The 22,602-nt window shown below is 35.3% G+C and overlaps 1 protein-coding gene across 1 annotated transcript; it reads left to right on the top strand.

The window, feature by feature from the left end:
- Positions 1 to 8,343: 8,343 nt before the first annotated feature.
- On the top strand, positions 8,344 to 21,149 carry LOC129741987 (uncharacterized). The gene is made up of 5 exons (XM_055733831.1): positions 8,344 to 8,382; positions 19,694 to 19,776; positions 19,915 to 20,101; positions 20,169 to 20,531; positions 20,985 to 21,149. Exons 1-5 carry the CDS (start codon positions 8,344 to 8,346, stop codon positions 21,147 to 21,149), a joined length of 837 nt encoding a protein of 278 aa, XP_055589806.1.
- The last annotated feature ends 1,453 nt before the right edge of the window (positions 21,150 to 22,602 follow it).

Below are 22,602 nucleotides of genomic sequence, written 5' to 3'. Positions count from 1 at the left end.
GAGTTTTCCAGAATTCCAAAGGATTTCAAATGTTTTAAAATGGGGGTTTTAAGAGATGCTCCTCTAGCGTTAAGGAATTTAATATTTGAGTTGTAATTCTTTATCAAATTACTAACTTTCTTCATTAAAATGACGTGAAATGATGAAACAAACATTCGGGATTAATTTTTAATCAGAAAAAATAGGTTGGAAATCAAAAACTTTGATTTTGTTCAGTAAACCACACTTTTGCCAGTTTCAAGTCGTAGATGGCAGCACTATCTTGCAGTTAACACCAAATTTTGTCTTAATATTGATTTTCCAGGTTTATAAAGGCCCATATTCATCATTTTGAGGTATTTTCCCATTACAGTTTTGTGGAAATTCACGCTGCAGAAAGCTTTTCCGGATTTGCAAAAGAATCACCAGCACAAAAATGTACAACCGCCAGAATTTCTGCTCATCTCAACTTCCAATTCAATTGCAAATCATACCAAAAATACTGCTAGCCGTCTGGTCCATCAAGCTGCATCCCAAATTATAACTTAATTCCGATAATCGGTCCAAAAAATTCACTTTTAGTGACCTTAATGCAATTCTATTTTTTTTTTATGATTTAGTGATCTTAGAATTTCCAAAGCGTTCACACGGTACATGTATTTATTTCTTGACCAAAATCGTCCAGCACTCCCTAATTAACCCCAGACATTCACAAATGGGCATGAATTTGGTTTGAAGGCAAGATAGTGCTGCCATCTATGATTTAAAACTAGAGAAATAGTGATTGATTATTAAAAAACATTAGTATTGAATACCAACCTGCTTTTTGGATTCAAACTTAGCCTCAAATCTATGTTTCATCATTTTGCATCATACTTATGAATGTTAATGAAGAAATCAAGCAGTTTGATAAAGTTTTATAGCTCAAATATCTAATTCCTTAACGCTAGAGAAGCATCTTTTCAAATTCCCATTTTAAAACCTTTGAAAACCTTTTGAATTCTGGAAAACTCCCAAAATGCAGTTATTTATTCAAATAACTCGTAGAAGCATTATTATTCACTTTTTCACAGTATATTTTTAAAAATAATCTTGTTTTTGTTGAAAAACTCAAGTGGTGCTATTCTTATTTCGCACCCTTTTTTCACATTTTTGGTCCTCAACGCCAACTGCTACGTCCAAAAAAAGTAAACTTATGCTTGATTTATCCATTAAGCAATTCAGAACAAACTGTGGAAGAAAATTTTCGTAATTTTCAATCATTCATATTTTAACAAGCAAAACACATAGTGGTGCTATTCTTATTTCGCTCACTGTATTCTCATTCTACATTTTGAATTCTTAATCTTAGTTTTGATGAAAAAATTATTTTCATTATTTTTAATCAAAAATACAACGCTCCGAAAGCAAAATAATGGTTCTGAAATCTGATCCAATAATAAAGTGATAAGATTTCGTTTTTAAATCTCATAACTGACATCTATTATCGATTAAGTTTTGTGACTTTGAAAATAATAATTTCAGCACCAACACGTGAAAAGGGTCTATGTTCATTTACGACGTTTCGAGAAAAACGCGTTTGCAAATTTTGCAATCTTATTTTAATCGCTAATTAAAATTCACGGAGAATCTTCCAAGTCTATATGGTCAAAACGGTACGTAGGATCATTCTTAATATGTTTTTATCGATACGACGGTGTTATCATGGAAAAATAGCTCGCAATTGTTTATAGACCCTACCTGGAGTATGAAATTCGTCTAAATGTGTTATACACCCTTTGCTTTGTACTGTATGTATCATATGTGTGAGTGAGATGGAGATAAAATTTCCCCTAATTTTTGACAAAGGCTTATGGTTCTCGCTACAGGAGTGAGTGAATAGCTTTCCGCATTCTTCCCCTTTTAATGTTTTGCATCTAGACTGTTTGCTTTGTTGTGGAGTAAAGGGTGTATAAAACAATCTGTGTGAGGATCATGTCATTTTATGGCTGTACATTTTTTTGATCCTTTGCTCAAACGGCAATATAAATCTTACGAAAACTGAAAAGCTAAAAACGGTTTTTGTGTTTAGTAGAGCTCATATTGGGCTATTCGAATCCACTGACAACGGATTTTGTTTACTTTGTCTTTTATACCCTTTTCACATATTGGTGCTGATTTGTTTCTTAATTTTCAGAAGATTTTGATAATTTTTGTTTGTTTTCTTACTTCTGATTCTACACGCAATAAAAATGTGCACGTAGTGGCTACGTGAAAAACTAGATAATTTTCATACAATCGATTTCCACGCAGATGCTACGAAATCAATACGCGTCCCTTTAGGAATTCGTACTTTATGGAGATTACCCACAATTGTCGTGAATTCCAAGTAAGTTCAACGCGATGTGGTTATGAATGCTGCGGGGAATGTTTTTTAATATCCGAATGAAATTATGGTTGGTTTTTTTTATCTCATTTTTATTTATGTTAAATATTATCAAAACAAAACAAAATTACATTGTGAAAAAACTTTATTTTCACAATATTTTGCACACTGTTCACTTACACTATACTTTTTAAGAAATTAAAACACTTCATTTCCTGCAGCTTATGAATCGTAACTTAGTTTGTTGAATCCTTGGAAAGTATACATTATTGAAAAATTAATTATTTCAATTTAAAATAGAGGAAAGTGTTGATAAATGCGCATAGTGGGTTAAATGCGCCTACGGCCGTTTGACGAAGTAGCTGACAAGACAACATATCAATGCATTTTGAGGGTGATACGCTTTGAACATAAGGCACAAAAGAGTTTTACAAATTTACCGACTCAAAAAAAAAATATTTAAAATTCATACAAGGTTTTGATACCTTTTGAATTAAAAAATTATACGTAATGAAGTTAACGAAAAAAACTTGGGTGATTTTTGTTTCTCATTCAAATAAACTTAAAACGTAAAACGAATTAATGCATTTATGAAGGTTTTATATTGATAAGAAATTGGAATAAGTGAGTTTTTTTGTATGCCCCTATCATGTATCATCAAAACTTCGAATGTAAACTCTAATTAGCATCTTCAGAGAGAATTGAGATCTTAAAACAGGTTTGATAAAGTTTTTGTTATAAACGAACTGGCTCCATAATATAGCAACCCTAACTTTAGTTTTATTCCATACAATTATAAAATACATAGATTAGTCGTATAAAATTTATCAGGTTTTAGCATTTCCAATGAAATTATACGGTAATATTGCCAGAAATTTTGGGCAAAACATAAATAGGTGCATTTAGCCTGCACGGTTCTAGGGTTCGGAAATTAAGACAACAGTTATAATAATTCTTTTTTCCGAAAATTGGAGCAGATTTCAACGTAAAAATTAGTCCAATAGAAAACAGCTGCTTAAATAATAGGCGCATATAGCTTGCTTCTCTCTTACTTTAGCGTGTTCGTTATTGCAGGGCTGGTAGCGGTTTGACTATGAAAAAGTAGTGACTTTAGTGACCAAAACTTGAAAAAAAGTGACCAAATAGTGACTTTCAGGACCGAAAAAAGTGACCAAATAGTGACTATGTAGAACGAAAAACGTAACTTTGAAGTACAAAAAATGTGACCAAATCAGGCCCGAGCGAAGGATCCGTCCATGGGAGGGTGGGTTTCGAAATTAAAATTTAGATAAAGTAATAACAATACCAAAAACAAAAAATTGAAAAGGAAAGGGTTTTCTTACACCGTTTGTCACTCATGTTCAACACACAAACAAAAAAAATGACTGATAAACCAAATTTTGGAAACATATTACAATGAATGTTTCAAATTTCCGATAAGTTAAGAAAGTAAGAAATAAATTAGTTTCAAAAGAATTTCTTAGCAAATTTAAAATTAAAAAATCTGAATTATAAAATAAATGTCCATTCTTGTACAAAACTTACCATGAATAGATGTTAGGAAAATGATAATAATTGTTAATTTTTATTTATCTAAATTTGGAATTCTTTTCTTCATTTTCAACTGGAAATTTAGTGAGAAAATCCGCTGTAATTTTTTAATTTGAACAAAAAATATTTAATCACGATTTAAAATGTGAATTACCGATTACTGAATAAAAAATGAATTTTGAACAGAATTTATTCAATGTTCGATGGTTTAATTTAATTTGATAAAAAGAAGAATATATTTATAATTATTTTAAAAGTGCCAGTTATATAAGCCAGACATAAAACCTTTAATAAAGTAAAATCCTCCAGTTATCAAAATTTCATTTTTGAAGCTTAAATAATAACTTCATGTTCAACTACACTGACAAAGAAATGTTATAAAATGAGTAATAACGTAAATGATAAAAAATGATGAAAAATTGAAAATAATGAGTTCAAAACTTTTGTTATTAATATTGAAAGCACAAACTAAATACAAAGTTAGTTAACAGTGCGTATTAAAATTTATTTTTAAAGTAGCTACTTAGAACAATTTTTCAAACTTTTTAGATTAATTTAAAAATCATGATCGATCCAAAATATATGATTTCATATAAAAAATATTAATCAAAAGTTTTTAAATTTTCAATCGCAGGTTTTTAAGCTTTAAATTACAAGCTCTGAGTTTTTTGTCACTTTTGATTAAAATATTGGGTCCTAGAAAAAGAACAGAAGGTTGAAATTATGTTTTATTATTAAAAATTTGAAGTTAAAGGCTTATGGTTGAAGAACACGAAAATTCAGAATTTAAAAACAAGGAAACAATTTTAAAAAATATGTCTTAAAAATTTAAAAAGTTTGATTAAAAAAATCCGGCAAGTTGATTAGAAAATTGAAAAAAAAAAACTGTACAATAAAATTCGGTAAATTTATTTGAAAATTGAAAAAACAATATGGAAACAAAAAATATTAGTTTTTAAAAACATTTCAGGAAGAGTTTTTTCAATAAACATGTTTCACCATAACCATTTTGGTGCTTATTTTTTTTAAAACTATTGATTTGGTAAATAATGTCCTAAACCAGAAATTTTGTCAAATTCGGCTGAACACATTTAGTTTTGGTGATAAAGAGTTTATTACTAGTAAAATCAAACATTGATAGATAACTGATTATGGAAAAATATCATTACAAGTATTTTTGACATCACAGCAGAAAGTGTAAAAAACTTGATTCTATTTAAAGCTCATCAATTCATATAAAACTTTTATTTTTAAATAATATGTTTTTGATTTGAGTTTTTGTAAAAAAAAAGTGCAGAAACTTCTCTAAAGATTTTTACTTATTTTCAAAAGTCATTTCAATAACAAAAGCTGATAGAAATATAAAGCTTAGTTCTTTTAGAAATGGGACACTTTCATTTGCTAATAGCTCGTTTACTAGATATCGGATATTCAAAATTTGGACAGCGTTTTGTTGCCTGTAAAAAGTACTATTCGACCTATTTTTTTCAAAATTTTAAATTGACGCGTTTTTGAATTATGTACGATGCAAGAGAAAAAGAAAAAAATAATTTTGCACAGTTTCCATTAAAATTCGTCATTATCCAATTGTTAGCTGACAAAACCGTTGATTATTCAAAGAATTACTGAGTTTTTGTGGTGAATAAGTATGTAAACACTGTCAATAATGTCCACAAAGTTCAAATCAAGCATTGGAGTGAAGCACAAGATCGGCAACTACGGTTGAGGGTAATCTGGGAAGTCAAGTCTCATACTAGTATTTTTAATTTTCAAAAAACGAAAAACTAAGGGTAGATCGCTGAAATGTCTAAAACAATTTTCTCCGATAAGCTGAAAGTGTTGCCTAATGATAACTCATTCAAACCCAACCTCAAACAACCATTTTTTGCTAGTTCCAGAGCTCGTAAGCTGTATAGCCGGTACCGAAGCTATGGGACAGATGATTTCTGATGAACGACAAAACTTATGAAATACCCTATTTTAAATAAATTCCAGCGTTTGAATCCTAACCATGTCTGCTCGTTGCAAGATCCCGAGTATATTAAAGTATGTATTTGCTGGTTATTCTGTATCAAATTATAATGATTTGCTAGAATTCTTCTCCTGCGAAAAAAAAACAAAAATTTTCAAAACGAAACTTTGGTTTTCGCTGTTATTAAAAGCCAAAAAAGAGTAATCTTGTATGTTCCACCCGCAACCTACGATTTATACTAACCGATTTTATCTTATTATAACATCTTATGATGGTTTTACTTCGTTATTGTCAGATTTTTCCAGGAGAAATTCCATTAAAAACGTTCAAAAATGTGGTCGAAAATAATCAAATTTGTTCATATCGAAACTACTGTATCCACTAAAATGCTTCCAGTTTCTTTTAAAAGAGAAGTATTGGATTAAAAAGTATCAGAAATTGAAGAAGGAGGGTGAAGCCATCTAAAATATAGATTTGACGAAGTATAAGTTGGAAAAACTGATCAATACCATGACTGAAAAAAGTGTGCGCCGGCCAATGGGAGATACCAAGAATAAAACAGAAATTTCTCTAAGAAAAAACTATAAATAATTTTTTTGAAATTTTTTCATGGAATATCATAACATTACCTTCATTTTCTTCAAAGAAAGTATTTCGATCAAACGAATGGTTTTTGAGATACACGCATTCGTAACTGTCCCATTTCTAAAAGAACTACGCTTTAAATATTGCATACATATTTAGATTCGGGGAACCCAAATTAGTTGAAATTACCGTTTAAATTCATTGCACCTAAGAAAAATGTAAATTTTGTGGCCTTGTATAAATTTTTAAAACCCTTTTTTTAAGTATTTAGAAGAACAAAAAACACGAAATAAAATTGTGTTTGAAATTGTTTTTTTTTTTTTAAGAATATTTCATATCAACATAACATTTGTTATGACATAAAAGATTTTTTTAATAAAAAAAATGGTTCGTTTCAATCTCAATCTTAGTTACACTTCTTAATAAAAACCCATTCTAAAGGCGAGATAGGGTTTTTGTATCATGTTTTGAGTTCCAATACAAAAGGTTGATTGAACTAAAAATTAAAATCTACAATCAAAGTTAGTTTCAATTCATGAACGTCAAATAATGTCGTCTATCGAAATGTCTCAAGCAAAGGGTGATTCATGCCGAAATTCCGCCGGAGGCGAAAAAAATTTCTAACTGACTGACTGATCAAGTAATTTACCGTTACCACCGTCAATATTAACACGCGCAATTCAAATTACTCTTTCATTGGTTTATTTTTGGTGAAAAAAGTGACTTTTGGTGATAAAAGTGACCATTTTTCAGAAAATAGTGACTTTATTGACCAAATGATGAAAAAAGTGACTTTTTAGTGACTGACCCAAAAAAAGTGACCAAGTCACTAAAAAGTGACTCGCTACCAGCCCTGTTATTGCGTTTTCTGTGCTCTGTTGAACACACACACACTGCGCGACATCGCAAAATCCCTTCAGTTGGAAGGGTCCAGGCGGTATCCCGAACATTGCAGTTAAGGCCGCGATTATGGAATTTCCCGTAATGTTCCGATCGTCACTGCAAATTAGTATTGATGAAAGGATGTTTACAAAGATTTGGAAACGCCAAAAGCTGGTTCTGCTGCCCAAACCCGGAAAGACATTGGGGAAACCATCGGCTTACTTGTCAATATTCCTACTGGATAGGTTCTGGAAAAGGTGATCTTGAATCGTATCCAGCGGTACACCGAGGTCGAAAGCGGATTGTTCAACAATCAATTCGGCTTTCGAAATAGGCGATGACTAGTCGATGCCATTCGAACCGTCATCGAAAGGCTGATAACGCCAGAGTCAAAAAGAGAAGAGGGGATCGTTTTTGTGCGGTAGTAACACTGTACGTGCGCAACGCCTTCGACAGTGTCAGCTGGGCAGCGATTGCATCTTCGCTAATAAAAATGAGGATACCGAAATATCTCTGCAAATTAGTAGAAAACTATTTTCAGAACCGTAAGCTACAGTACATGACGAGCGAAGGATTTCAGGAAATGGATGTTACAGCTGGAGTACCGCAGGGGTCGATACTGACCCTCACCATTCTGATACGATGAGATGGTGACATTGAGCCTGCCAGAGGGATTAAAGTCGGTTGATTTCGCGGACGACATCGAGCTACTAGCGACGGCTTACTCAACAGAAATCGTCCAGCTGAAAGCTTTAGAGGCTGTAGAAACGGGAAGTGCTGGATGCACTCCAAGAGTTTGCAGTTGGCTCACCACAAAACCGAGATGTGCCTGATATCAAACCTGATATCACCGCAAACAGACAGGATTACGGTTGGATCATTCACTATCGAATCAAACCGCGAGCTTCAATATTTGAGGGTGATGATTGATTACCGGTTCAGCTTTAAAAGCCACGTTGAGTATGAGTGCTAGAAGGCGGCAACAGCAACGGCCGCACTTACGAGGATAATGGCGAACAACTCGGGGATCCGAAGTAGTCAGCGGAGGGTAATTTCTAGTGTGGTTTCGTCAATCCTTCGATATGGAGGGGCGCCCTGAAAATCTGCCCTTAGCATCCAGTGTAACCAGCAGAAGCTGAACAGTGTACAGAGGCGAATAAATTTGCGGGATATCAGTGCATACCGCACCGTTTCGTCGGAGGCAGCACGCGCTGTAGTGGGAGTCATGCCCATTTCGCTTTGGTTGTTTTAGGACTCCGAGCCAGAGATATCTCCATGGCCAACTGGCAGTAGCTGTGGGACAGCTCAGAAAGAGGAAGGTGGACCCATCGTTTGATCCCAAATATCAAGGAGTGAATGGAGAGAAAGCCTGGCGAAGTGGATTTCTGCATGACGCAATTCCTGACTGGTCATGGATATTATATTGTTCAAGATTTGAAAAGGAACGTGCCTGACAACATGTTGCAGAAGATGTGTGATGACATCAACACTTGGCATGCAGTCTACGATGGGCTTGCCCGGATAATGACTGTTCTGCTACGCGGCGAAGCAGATGTCAATTTGTTTCGCCGCTCGAGTTCGCATAGGCTGCGTCCGTAAATTCGCATCGCACTCACTATGACATCAGCCATACTCGAACCCCATTTCAGACGGGGTCCACTGGAATCAACATAAAACTAACGCCAATCATAATTTGTAGTTACTTTTTGCGCAGCATGTTCGACTACCAGTTGTCAAAAGCTACAGCTAAGAGAAGCTTAAATACATAAAAAAACAAAAAAAAAGGAAATGGATCTATTGTTGAAAATCATTAGTTTGATTGCCTCGGAAATCCTTGAACCTTGTGTTTTTTTATCTAAAAAAATTATTAGCAGTAAGGTCTAAGAGTTACCACCATTCTGGATTGATTTTTTGGAAAAAAAGAAATCCTAAGTTAGGTAGGAACAACGCAACATAAACCTCGTTTCAAAGTGGGGTTGGGGAACATCGACAACAATCTTAAAAATATGCACAATATTAACTTTTCATACGTTGAAATTAGGTCTTGTGATATAGCTCAGTTGGCATGTTTGTTGTCTCCTGAGCCGATGTCCGCGAGTTTGAGCCCAAGAGCAAACATCGAACACAGTTGTACCGGATAAGTTTTTCAATAACGATCCGCCAACTGCAACGTTGATAAAGTCGCGATTGCCATAATGATGGTAAAACAACTATAATCGAAACAAAAAAAAATACACGTTGAAATATCTCAGTTATCTTTTATTTTTCATTTTTTCCTCATTTATGAAGTATATCGTAGAAAAAAGTTGTTTGTATCCATAAAACTAAGCTTCTGTAAATTTTTCAGTGAAAAAAAAAAATTTGACATATGAAATTTAAAACATTAACATTAACGATTGACAGTTCAGTTCTAGTGCCGAGCATTTAGCAAAATACATTACATGCAAATCGAAGGAAACTGTCACCTTCATTAACGTTTTATCACAAAAAAAAAAATCATCGGCGTCATCGATTGGGAAGAAGATTATTGTTCAGGTGTAATAAAAGTATCTGCACCATCGTCGTAATAATAAAAAAAAACTCCGTACCCAGGTACCAACGTAAGTAAGTGTACGTAGTCTTTCGGGAGCCAGTTGGCAATTGTGGAATCCTAAAGCGGCCATTGTTCAGCCTAACCATCGGTAATAATTACCTTAGGGCATCACCGTTTCGGATGCAAATGATGACCCACACAAATCGGGCCGGGTTTCTTTGGGACCCATGCAATCGTTGATGCCTTTCTACCTTAACAAACGTTTCATTTTCCAATTACGTTGGAGGCTACACCAGCTAGCAATTCAGCCAACCAGCGGATCGTTTCATGGTCTTTTGACAGTCACTTATTTATTGTTATTGCACGTAATTGACAGCCATAAATATCAGTTTCTTTAAGAAATACCGCTCATAAAGAAGCATGGATCTGTTTTTTTTTGTCCTGTATCATTGAATATCAGAGACCCGGGGCAGAACTTGAAATTTTATTTTGCCTTTTATTTGCATAAAATGATACTTATTAATTCTTTTATGCCTCTTCGAATCGTTATGTTAAATTCATTTCTTTTTTTTCCTGATTAATTAGGTATTATCATAGTTTATGAAAGGGCTAATTAATATTCTTTGAATATTCTTTGGCTAACTAGTATTCTTTTCCCTCCGTCCCTCCCCATTTCCACACTTTAAGTCAGAAGGGTCTGTAACATTCATAGACACATATTTCGTATTTAAAGGGTGATACGTTCAAAATTTGGTCAAGGGAAAACGCGTGTAAATCTGTGAAATCGTTAATTTAAACAATCAAATTAAATTTCTTTTTCAAGTTTAATAAGTATAAAATTCCGGAAAACTATTCAGTTAGGCTTCCGCTTTTCCAAATCCGAATTGCCAGGCCTTACGCTTAACCCCTGCCAACAGATTTTGTACAGCCACCTTGTCCACCTTCTTCGCCGCAGAAAGCCAGTTTGCCTTGAACTGCTGCTTATCCTTAGCAGTTTTTTTGGTCTTCTTCAGATTCCGCTTGACAATAGCCCAGTATTTCTCAATTGGGCGGAGCTCTGGCGTGTTGGAAGGGTTCTTGTCCTTGGGAACCACTGCACGTTGTTGGCGGTGTACCACTCCATGGCCTTTTTACCGTAATGGCAAGATGCCAAATCCAGCCAAACCAGTACGGAACAACCGTGTATCTTCAGGAAAGGCAGCAGACGTTTATTCAAACACTCTTTCAAGTAAATTTCTTGGTTGACAGTCCCGGAAGCTATGAAAATGCTGCTTTTCAAGCCACAGGTACAGATGGTTTGCCAGACCTGATATTTATTCGCGAACTTTGACAGTTTCATGTGCTTGAAAATATCTGCTACCTTTCCCTTTCCTTTTGCCGTGTAAAACTCCTGTCCCGGAAGCTGCTTGTAGGCGGCTTTGTTTCGTCGTCCATTACTACGCAGTCAAACTTCGTCAGCATCGTCGTGTACAGCCTCCGGGATCGCGCTTTGGCCATCGTATTTTGTTTATCATCGCGATTTGGAGTCACTACCTTCTTGTAAGTCGATAGTCCGGCTCGTTTTTTGGCTCAATGGGGTTTTCGATTTCCCCCCGATACAGACTTCGTGGCTGTCGACAAACGTTCCCCAAACACTTTAATTACATTTGTAACGGTTGATTTGGTAACTTTTAGCGATTTTGCCAGCTTTGCGTGCGACTAGCTCTGATTTTGATACGCTGCTCTTCTTCCTTGGACGGCATTTTGACAACTGAAGAGTGAATTCCAAAATCAAAATAGGAGCAACATTCTACACACACATTCAAAATGAGAGGTGTTCAGGTTTTTTAAATGCAAAATTGAAAGAAATACGTCAAGTTGATATTGACCAAATTTTGACCGTATCACCCTTTAAATAGCTTCCCATGTCAAATGTGATTCTATAAATTCTTGGTTAATGCAAAACATTTGTGTTGGAGCTTCCTCTTATCTAACTTTGTCCTTAATAGTTAAGCGAAAAAATTTAAAAGACCCCCCACCCCTCCCCCCTCTCCTTTCTATCCATCCACCGGAAGGAGGTAGTAGTACTTAATATCCATAGAAACATTCTTCGTATTCAAATACCCTCCCAAGCTAAATTTGGTTCCATTCGCTGGATAAGTTTTCGAGTAATGTAAAAATTGTAGGGAGCATCCTCTTCGCTTAAAAATTTCTCACTGGAAGAATAGCGGGTTCTTAAAATATCATAGTAACATTTCTTGTTATCAGATTCCTTCCCATACCAAATTTGGTTCCATTTGCTAGATAAGTTTTCAAGTTATGCTAAGAATTCTAAAAGAGCCCCTTCCCTCCCTTCTATCTCTTCACTGAAAGAAGGAGGGGTCTCAAATTATAATAGGAACCCTCCCACAGTGGTCGGAAAATCGCTCAAGAAAAGCAATCAGGAATGGTTTCTAGCTAGAATGATGCTACCTCCGAGTGCTTTGATACGCACGTGGTAAAAGTACCCATTGAATATATGTCGAAAATCAACACTAACTTGATACAAGAAGATATACCATGCCCCACCGGAGGCTACCGTTGCTATTCGTCACGTGGCTAATCGACGGTGATCGACATACTTGGTGATACATTTTGAACGTCGCTCCCTCAATCATTCCCGAACGTCTATCCGCGCATCATTGTTGATAATGCTCGTTATTGATAGACGATCATTAATGTTTCAAAAGGAAAAATCTGAATAAATACCAGGACCACATGTTCAAAAAAGCTGTAGCACATGCTGGACAGTTCATTGCGGTTTCCTAGTCATGATTTTGTCCTTCTAAGCAAAACGAAAAATAAAAAATCATCTGATAGCCTACATAGATCGCTCAGAACTGAAACATATCAGTTATGATCCTAAAGGTTGAAAGTCGTTAGGGGAAGGAAATCAGCATCGAGACGTTCGTTGCTGATAGTCTGCGTCCTTTTTTACCTCATCATGTATCGCAAAAGTGTTTCAAATACAGAAGCGTCGTTGTCATGCATGATTGTTTGTATGATTTGGTTGAAGAAGGAAAATTTGACTGCTTTGATTTTTTGGCTCTGAATGTAGTCAAGCATGGCTCAGTGAAAATGATTGATTTTCGGAAGCATGCCCTCCCAGGCCTCAAAAGCACCCACCTGGCAAGTTTTGAGTAAATCGGTTCAGTAGTTTCCGAGTCTATAGGGAACAGACAGAAAGAAATCAATTTTTATATTGATTTGATACTAAGGGGTTTTCAAGAACGAAGACCTACAATATGACAAATAACTTCTTCCAAAAGAGATAAATCCATACAAAATCAATACAAAATACGTTAAAACTCGAACAATTTTGTTGTGGTTTTTATTGGAACACGAACGAATGTTTGCCATCAGGTATCAGAATGGGGGTAGGCTTAATAGCGGCACATTATCCAAACATACGAGAAAATTGTGCCTAGCCAATTTTTATTAAATTTGGTACACCACCGAGTTTTTATAAATCGAAATTGTATGTGTGTCTTCGGAAACTTTTGAACAAGTACATTAGATTGAGTAGGATTTGAAGTTTTAAAACGAATGGTGCAAACCCGTACAATATAATTAAAAAAAATCTTCTGAAACATTTCCTCAAAACCAGTACTGACTCATTTTTTCAGAGTAAACGATAAAAATTTTGGAATTTAGAATTTCAACTTGAAAAACCTTTAATGGAAAGGGGGGATGATGAATGTAAGAATTAACGAACCGCTTACACACGCCTTTTTCTTTCAATTATTTTTAAATTTGATTAAATATTTCAGGATATTTGCTCTGCTTTTAAACTCCAAAAAAATAGCCTAAATTCAAACACGTTGCTTCGATGCAAACCATTCCTCATTTCATTCCAGTTTGAAAGTTTCTACGACAGGAGTAGGTTGGCCTTGTTTTTCATGGCGACTGAAGTTCAGTTCCGATGCCACGTCCCAAAAGTGCCATAAAAGTTGACAACCCTCTTGAGGGAAGAGCACAGAACAGAAAGGAAAAACGAAGACGAAGAGACCGATACGGTCCAAGCAAGACAGGACGAGCGAGGCGGATATGCCTATCTCTCCAAGGAATGGAGGGTCGGCTAGCTAAGCGCGTCTCTGCGTTTTGTGGCAATTTTAACCAAATGTTGAATCACGCGCCCTGAAATTTATCCTAACGGCTGTCGACGGATTCCACATTTCCATCCTCGTCGTAATACGGTATCTATTTCTGAAATAATTCAAAGAGACGCGTCTTGTTTCGAGGCAACGAACGGCCCGAGCCTTTTTTTAATACTGAAGCAGTCCATAAAAAAGGACATAATTTTTTCGCGTGAAACAAAGATTTATTAAACTAAGGCGGGAGTTCGCTCTGTTGTTTGAAAGATGGCACGGCATGCGTTCGTTCGTTTGTGGAGATACATATCAACAATAAAGTACATAAAAACATTAGTTTAGTGGCAACATGCCAAAACCGCAAACAACAAGAACAACAACAACACTAAATATATCGAGTTTTACGATTAACCTCATTCCAGGCGTTGCGTTTCGAGTCCAAACAAACGCTAAAAGTTATGACTTTTGGCTCTGTCCTGAAACTCGCTGTTTAAATTAATTTTATTTATTGATACTCAAATGTTGATGGATCGATGATCGATTTTATGCGATGCCAAGTAATTTGATTAATTGATACCGATTGTGGTTTGGGCATTTTAAAGGAATGATTTTACGAAAAGAACTGTTTTCCATGGTTTTAGAAGAACTAGGAAAGGAACTCTAGAAATTTCCTTTGTAAATCTCGTGGTTTTTTTTCTATCAGCTATCTTTTTGAAATTTTATAGAAAATTTTGATTATTTTATTTAAACTAAACATAAAACATGGTTTAAACATGAACATTTCTTTCTAAGGCTGTAAGTAATTTTGGCTTAACCCGTTTTACCCAAACAGGAGTTAATTTGAATCTTTCATTTAATTTCACCGAAATATGAGGTCTTTGATAACATTTCATGCCAGAGTTTTATTTGTGAACCTGAATTCTTCCAAAGGCAGGTCTATTTTTTATTTCTTTTCTCAATTCTGGATTATTTTCCAAATTCTGAGAGCATATTTATGAACCCAAGGACACTCATTCATGATAAAATTCAAAGAATGGCAATGGCGCCATGTTAATCAACTCTTCTTGAAATGAATAATTTTGACTTCTTCATTCCGTTATTTTTGTTTTTATTTATCTAAAAATTTTTGCAACTGTTTTCTAAGAATACAACCTTTATGGAATTTCTTCATTTTTTAAATTTTTTTGTTAATGATTTCATATTTATATGTTAACTTCTGGTTTGGTCAAATTTTTCGAAACTTTCTTCGTTTTTGAAATATTGTTACAACAATTTTTTTATCAATTAAGATTATTGAGTGATGACCATTTTGAACCTTTTTGAACATTTCAAATAATTACAAATTCATTTTGTATTTTACTAGCTGACCCGGTATGCGTTTCTACATCCTCTTAAATCCAATAAAATGTGTGAAAACAAATCGTTTTTGATTAAAGTTAACCATTTGAGTTATGAAAAAAAGTTGTATGGGAGCTCGCCTTCCCCCCTCCTAACGCTCCGGTAAAAGGAGAAAGAAGCCTTAAACGATCATAGAAATAAAAATCTACTCAAATACCCTCTGCCATTAAATTTGAATAACAAGTTCTCGAGTGATCCAAAAATATTGTATGAAAGACTCTCTCCTCCTTCCTTCCTTCCCAATGGAGAGAGGGAAGGTCTTCGAATAATTAAAAAAAAAACATCTCTCGTACTCAAATATACTTCCATGACAAACTTTGGTTCATTTGTTGGATTAGTTCACGAGTAATGCATAAAACTGTATGGGAGACCCCCTCTCCCTTTTTCATCCCTCCATTGGAAAAAGGGATAGATTTAAAAAAAATTGTAACTCGTTTCTTAATATCTGGTATGCGAAATTCGGTTTCATTTCACATTTGCATGATTTGTTATCGAATAATGCATTAAATTGTATGGAAGACCTCCTCCCTACTTTTTATCTTCTCAATCGAAGAGGGGGTAGTCCCAAATTATCATAGAAACATTTCTCGTTCCCAAATAACATCCCATGTCAAATTTGATTTCATTTGCTTGATTAATACTACAATTGTGCAAAAAATGTATGGACCAAAATGGTGTTCTTCTATCACCAAAATGGAAGGAAAGACGGGTCCCAAACCATCCTTAAGTTATTTTTCCAACGCATATAATTTCGCATGCTAAATTTGGTTCCGTTGGCTCTCGAACTGTACAAACAATTGTATGGGAGCTCCCCTCTCACCTTTCTACCTCCACACTGAAAGGAGGGAAGGGGCTCAAACCATCCTTGAAATATTCTTCCTTCCCATATACCCTAGCATGCCAAATATTTGTTAAAGCAAGAACATACCTCGATTAAAATAAGTTCAGAATTTTAGGGTTGTAGGTAAAAAGGGAAAAAAATCAATTTTTTTGAAAAAAAAAATAAAAATTTGAAATAACTGATAACTAACTAATAACTATTAACAGAAAAGTTATAAGTATTTTACATCGTTATAAACCTTACAAATCAAGCTTTCCTAAACAAATGAGCTTGACCAGCAAACATTTATGAAGGTATAACACAGGATCAACAGAATTATTCAAACAAATATACCAGATGAAAAGATTGTATTATACTTACCAAAATAGCATATAGCTACAAAAGTTGAGGCGATATATCTACAATGACAAGATTCCAACGATTAAATTTTCCCACAAAAAGCAAAATAAACATAAAAAAAAATTCCCCGACCGAGCTTTGAACTCCAGTCCTCCGAATTGACTGTCCGACATCTTACCACGATGCCAACTCATCAGTTGATATGATCCACGCTATAGCTCTATAAGTGAGATTCTTCTTTTACAAACCGGTCAAAGGAGGAGACCGGATAGAGTGTCAATTGAAGGACCGTCGATTTACCGTAAATCAGTTCACTCAAATCGTAAATGTTGAATTAGCATATTCTAAACTTTTCGGAGACATATTTACAAATTTTTGGGCAAAGCTTGTCGTAAATGAATGATGGAAAATCACTCAATACCAACTTGTTTGCGATGGTTATTGAAAATGTCTTGATATTCGATTTGCATTATCATTTCTATTACGATTTCATGTTAGCTGGGTGCAATGCTTTGACGTTAAGAAAAAAAAGATAACGCATGATTTTAAATTAATTTAAAATTTTAAATTTTTAACTCTTTGGGCGCGATCTTTCTTTGTTAGCTAGTGTCAGGGCAGAAATCTTTATTTTATCCAACTTTTAGTTAGTTTTTAATAATTTGACTGCGACCACTTACAACAAAGATCTTTAGAGCGATTTCAAAGTTGTGCCGTATTCAGTTTTTTGGTTCCTTTTTCTATGGGAGATTTCCATGCGAAAGAGCGCAGAAAGCAAAACATGCCACTATAACAATTTGATCGTAACACGTCAAAACATGATCTGAGACAACTAGTTTCGATCATAGAGTAGTAAGCCATGCCTTTTAGGCGACGAACGCGTTTTCGTTTTCGTCCATCAAAATCTATATATATAAAAATGAATTTCTGTCTGTCTGTCTGTCTGTCTGTCTTTCTGTCTGTCTGTCTGTCTGTCTGTTCCCTATAGACTCAGAAACTACTGAACCGATTTGTGTGAAACTTGGCAGGTGGGGGTATTGGAGGCCGGGGAAGGTTCCTATTATGGTTTGAGACCCCTCCCTCTAACATGAAGGGGGGGAGGGGCCTCCCAAACAATAGTCAATTTTTTGCATAACTCGAGAACCAATCAAGCAAATGGTATCAAATTTCGCATGGGGTGGTATTTGGGGACGGGGAATATTTCTATGAATATAAGGTACCCCTCCCTCCCCTCAGTGGGGTGATAGGAAGGGGGGAGGGGGGCTACCATAGAATTTTTCATATAACTCGAAAACTAATCAAGATATTGGAACAAAATTTGGCATGGATAGGTATTTTGATACAAAAAATATTTCAATGATTATTTGAGACCCCTCCCTCTTTCCAGTAGAAAGGGGGAGGGGCCCTCTTTCATATTTTTATACATAACTCAAAAACTAATAAAGCAAATGGAACCAAATTTGGCATGGGAGGGTATTTGGATACGACAAATATTACTATGATTATCTGGGACCCCTCCCTCTTTTCAGTAGGGAGATATAAAAGGGGGAGGGGGCCTCTTTTATAATTTTTACATAACTCAATAACTAATTAAGCAAATGGAACGAAATTTGGCATGGGCGGGTATTTGGGAACGTGACATATTCTTATGATTATTTAAGACCCTTTCCTTTTTCCAGCTACAACAGCAAATGGAGCCAAATTTGGCATGGAACGATATTTGGGTACGAGAAATTCTTCTATGAATATTTGGTATCCCTCACTCCTTCAAAGAGGTGGATGAAAAGGGGGAGTAGAGGTCTCCCTTACAATTTTCAGTATAACTAGAGAGTTGATCGATCAAATTGAACCATATTTGGCATGTGAGGATATTTGGATACGAGAAATGTTTCTATTATAAATTGAGGCCCCATCTTTTTTAGCGGAAAGATATAAAGGAGGAAAGGGGGGCTTCCATACAATGTTTTTGCATAACTCGAGAATTAATCGAGCAAATGAAACCAAATTTGGCATCAAAAAGCATTTGAGTACGAAAAATACTTTTTCTATGTGAAACAATTCCTTTCTTGCAATAGGATGATAGAATTAGGAATATAGGAGGGAAAGAAGAGGCTTACATTTAACTTTTTTTTAAAAAAATCCGAGAAATGGACAAAACTTAACATGAAAATCATTTTGGTATGATTCTATGATTATATGACACACTTTCAGTGAGTAGGTACAAAGGAGGAGGGAGGTGAGCCCAATACAATTTTATTAGCATAAGTTCTCAACGAATAAGTTCTAACGAAGCCAACAAATGGACACAAATATGACATGGAAAAGTACTTGGTTACGAGATATGTTTCTACGATTGTTTTAGACCCTTAAGCTTTACAGTGTAGAGAGGGGAAGAAAGGAGAAGGTTCCGTATACATTTCGTTGTAAAGCTTAAAAACTTATCAACCAATCAATGGAACTATATTTGATATAAGCGGATTTTCGGGAACGAAAAAAATGGGTATGATTATTAAAGATCACGACCTCCATTCAGCAGGAGGTGAAAGAAAGAACAGGGGAGGGGGCTCTCTTATCAGTTTTTAGCATAAATCTAGAACATATCAAGCAAAAACAACCATATTTTATAAGTTAGATTGTTTGCGTACGATTAATTTGGGCCCTCCCAGCTCAGGGTGAAGTTTAAAGAAACAGATTAAAATTATCAGATCTTTAACACAAATTTATAGCTCAAGATTAAAAAAATTAGTTTCAGTCATCTTTGTACTGCAATTCAAAACTCCAGCTGCAACTCTCATTTTATAGCGGTTGCTTTAGAATTATGTTATAATTTGATTTAAAATAATGCCAACAAAACAATAAAAATTTGAATAATTTCTGAAAATACTATTTGTTTTTGAAAGGTGTAGCAAAGCACACCGGGTCAGCTAGTTTTAAATAAAATTAAAGTCAAACTATCACCCTTATTCTCGTTTTCGATCGAATGACATTCGTTCGAAAGTTTTGCAATTTTGTATTCTTGTTTTCGTTCGAACGAATGAGAACAGTTCGATCTTTCGAACATCGTTCGTTCGAATAAAACGTAGCATTCCGGTTTTCGATCGAACGTATTTTTACTAACGAATGTCAAACGCGAATAGTGAAGTGTTGTGAAGTGAAGTGTTGGAATAACCGACTAGGAAATAATTCAAAACTTATTTCCACGACCCATGTCCCATTGCTTAAAATGTAAGTAAATCAATCTTGAATTTTTAATAATTTAAAACTAAATGCAACAAATTCCATGCAAAATAATTGACTCCGATAATTTGGCTGGTACAACAACATTCAATGGCACAGCAATAGTTAACAATTATTCATTCCTAGCTCGAAGCGTGTGAAGAGCCAAAGTACCAACAAATCGCAATTTTCGCGGATGGTTGAAGTTCTCGAACAGCACCCGGATGTAGCTAAAGGGTTTTCAAAATATGATGGTGCACCGGTTTGGGATCAAATTGCCCAGGATCTGAATAGCCTTGGCCCTCCAGAAAAAGACTCAACAGCCTGGAAAAAAGTAAGTAGAATCAAAGCGTTTTTGATATTTTGTGTGAGTATAATGCTACCGGCTGATTTATTTCCAGGTATGGTCTGATCTAAAATCTAATTTAAAAAAGAAACTATCGCATAACCGCCAAGAGCAACGGGCAACTGGAGGTGGCCCGAATAAGATGTGTCTGCTCACGGATCTCGAAGAAAGGATTGCCGCATTGGCCGGCTTGACACCAGCCGTCGAGGGCATCGAAGGAACTTCATCGTTTGGTATTGCAAGTGAAAACATCAGTGGAATTGCCAATGATGCTTCAGTGGAGCTTGCTTTATCAGACGAAGAAGAAACACAAGAAGATACCCGTCGAGAAACTACCCGCCGGAAGAGGCCATTAAATCAAAGTATGGAATTGTTGAAAGAACAAGTCCAGCAACAAGGACAATTTCACGGCGATGTTGTGAGTGTTTTGCGAGCTCATACAAAACAACTTGAAAATTTATCATACTACACAAAACAAGTTTCGAAGCGCATGTTGGAAATATCCAACATGACAAATCAACAGTTTCAAGAGCAGCGTCGCCACAATCTGGAAATGGAAAAAATTAATCTAGAAAAATTAAAAACAAAAAAAGCAATTCTAGAACTCGAACTTCAAAAAGAAAATTCATAAAAAAAAACTTGATGATCCACTTTTCGTTATGATATCTGTTTTTACAAAGCTAAATAAAAGATTAAAATTAAAGCTATGAGTTTTCTTCATGCGAAATAATGAAAAAAAAATGACGTTCTGCAGAACAACATATATATATATTTATGAATTTTAAACTATGAATTATTGTCAAAAGATAGGCAAATGTTGTGTAAAGCACAACAAACGTTAACAATTTTTGCTACTTTATTCGGAGAATAGTGGAGCTGTCGAGCCCCGAGTATGCAGCGAAATCTATTTTTAAGAACTCCAATTGTCCGTTCAATTATTCCCCTAGCTAAGCTATGCTTGCTGTTGAAGGTACTTTCGAGAGATCCTGATTGTGGGGATCTATGCGGTGTTATGAGCCATGGTTCAGCAGGATAGCCAGCATCACCTGTGAAAAAAAATCAATGCATAAAGAGGAATTCGTGAGCTATGTTATTGCTGTGCTTTTGTTTGAGGATTTTTATACTTAGGCTTACCTAAAATTTTGTAATTAACATCGCCTTGTCTATGCATTTCTCTTAAATGCGCTCGGGCGGCACTTAGTCCCCATATGTGAGAATCATGGTTTGATCCTTGGAAGCTGGCATCAATAAATCGAATTCGTTGGGAATGGTCACACATCTGTTAAAAAAGTAATTTTAATAGCCACATGATACCACATTATTTTTACTAATAAACTACTTACAATCATAGCATTAAGACTATAAAAGCGAATCAAAGCAATCGAAAGATTCCTTTTAATTCAACCACGGTAAATGAAAAGTTCATATACCAGTATTTCGATAGCAACTTACTACCTTCTTCAGTGAACGTTTTCGATTGATATTCAATCGAAAACGTTCACTGAAGAAGGTAGTAAGTTGCTATCGAAATACTGGTATATGAACTTTTCATTTACCGTGGTTGAATTAAAAGGAATCTTTCGATTGCTTTGATTCAGTTTGAATCATTCAACCAAGTAGGCTCATACCACACCAGAGTGACTATAAAAGCCTTTTCTATTATAGTACAGATGACGGTTATTTTTGGGTGGAACAATTTTAATGTGTGTGCCATCAACACACATAATGACATTTGGTATTCCTGATTTGTCGTAAAAGTATCGCTTGGCTTCCATTTTTTCCTGCTCAGTCATTGTGAAAGTGATCCATTTCGGACATATTTTTCTCTCCATGGCATTCAATATTTCGGTAAGCACCTTAGAAAAAGTTGGTTGGGCTATAGCGACGTCATAATCCTTCCCATTCCCGTGCTGATAGTTTCCCTCGGCGAAAAATCGTAAACAGGCAGCTAATTTTTCTTCAACAGATAGGCCATCATGTTTTCGAAGAGGAAATTCCTCTTGAATTTCTTGTCAAACGTATCGAAAAGCCGCTTTACTTAAACGACAGTTCCTTCTGAATCTAAAATTTTCAAATAGTTGAAAATTAAATACTAGTTCACACTGAGCTTGCAAAAAAGTCACAAATTTTAATTTTAATTGTGTTGAAATACTCACTCGGTTTCTGACAGGTTCATAATGACCGATCGTTGCCTGAGGTACCTTCTTTCGGTTCGCAAAGATCGGGTGTTCTCCTCTAGCGTGGCAAGGTAACCGAGCATCACGGTTTCCATCGTATGATGCGGTTAAAAAACGAAAGCTTTTTGTACACTTTTTCTGCAACTAGACATTAAAATATCTAAGAAGCTCACCAACAATCTTTGTTTTTAAGCACTGAAAACATCAAAACATATGTTTTTGACAGCTGTTTATTTGACGAGAATTGTCATTTTGGCACTTCTCAGTGTTCGAAAATTTCGAAGTCTATCTGGTAACACCACAATCGAAAGT

Source organism: Uranotaenia lowii, chromosome 2 (assembly GCF_029784155.1).
Source record: "Uranotaenia lowii strain MFRU-FL chromosome 2, ASM2978415v1, whole genome shotgun sequence".
Classification (NCBI taxonomy): Eukaryota; Metazoa; Arthropoda; class Insecta; order Diptera; family Culicidae; genus Uranotaenia; species Uranotaenia lowii.
The sequence above is the reverse complement of the archived record's forward strand: the minus strand, read 5'-3'. Positions and strand labels throughout refer to the sequence as shown.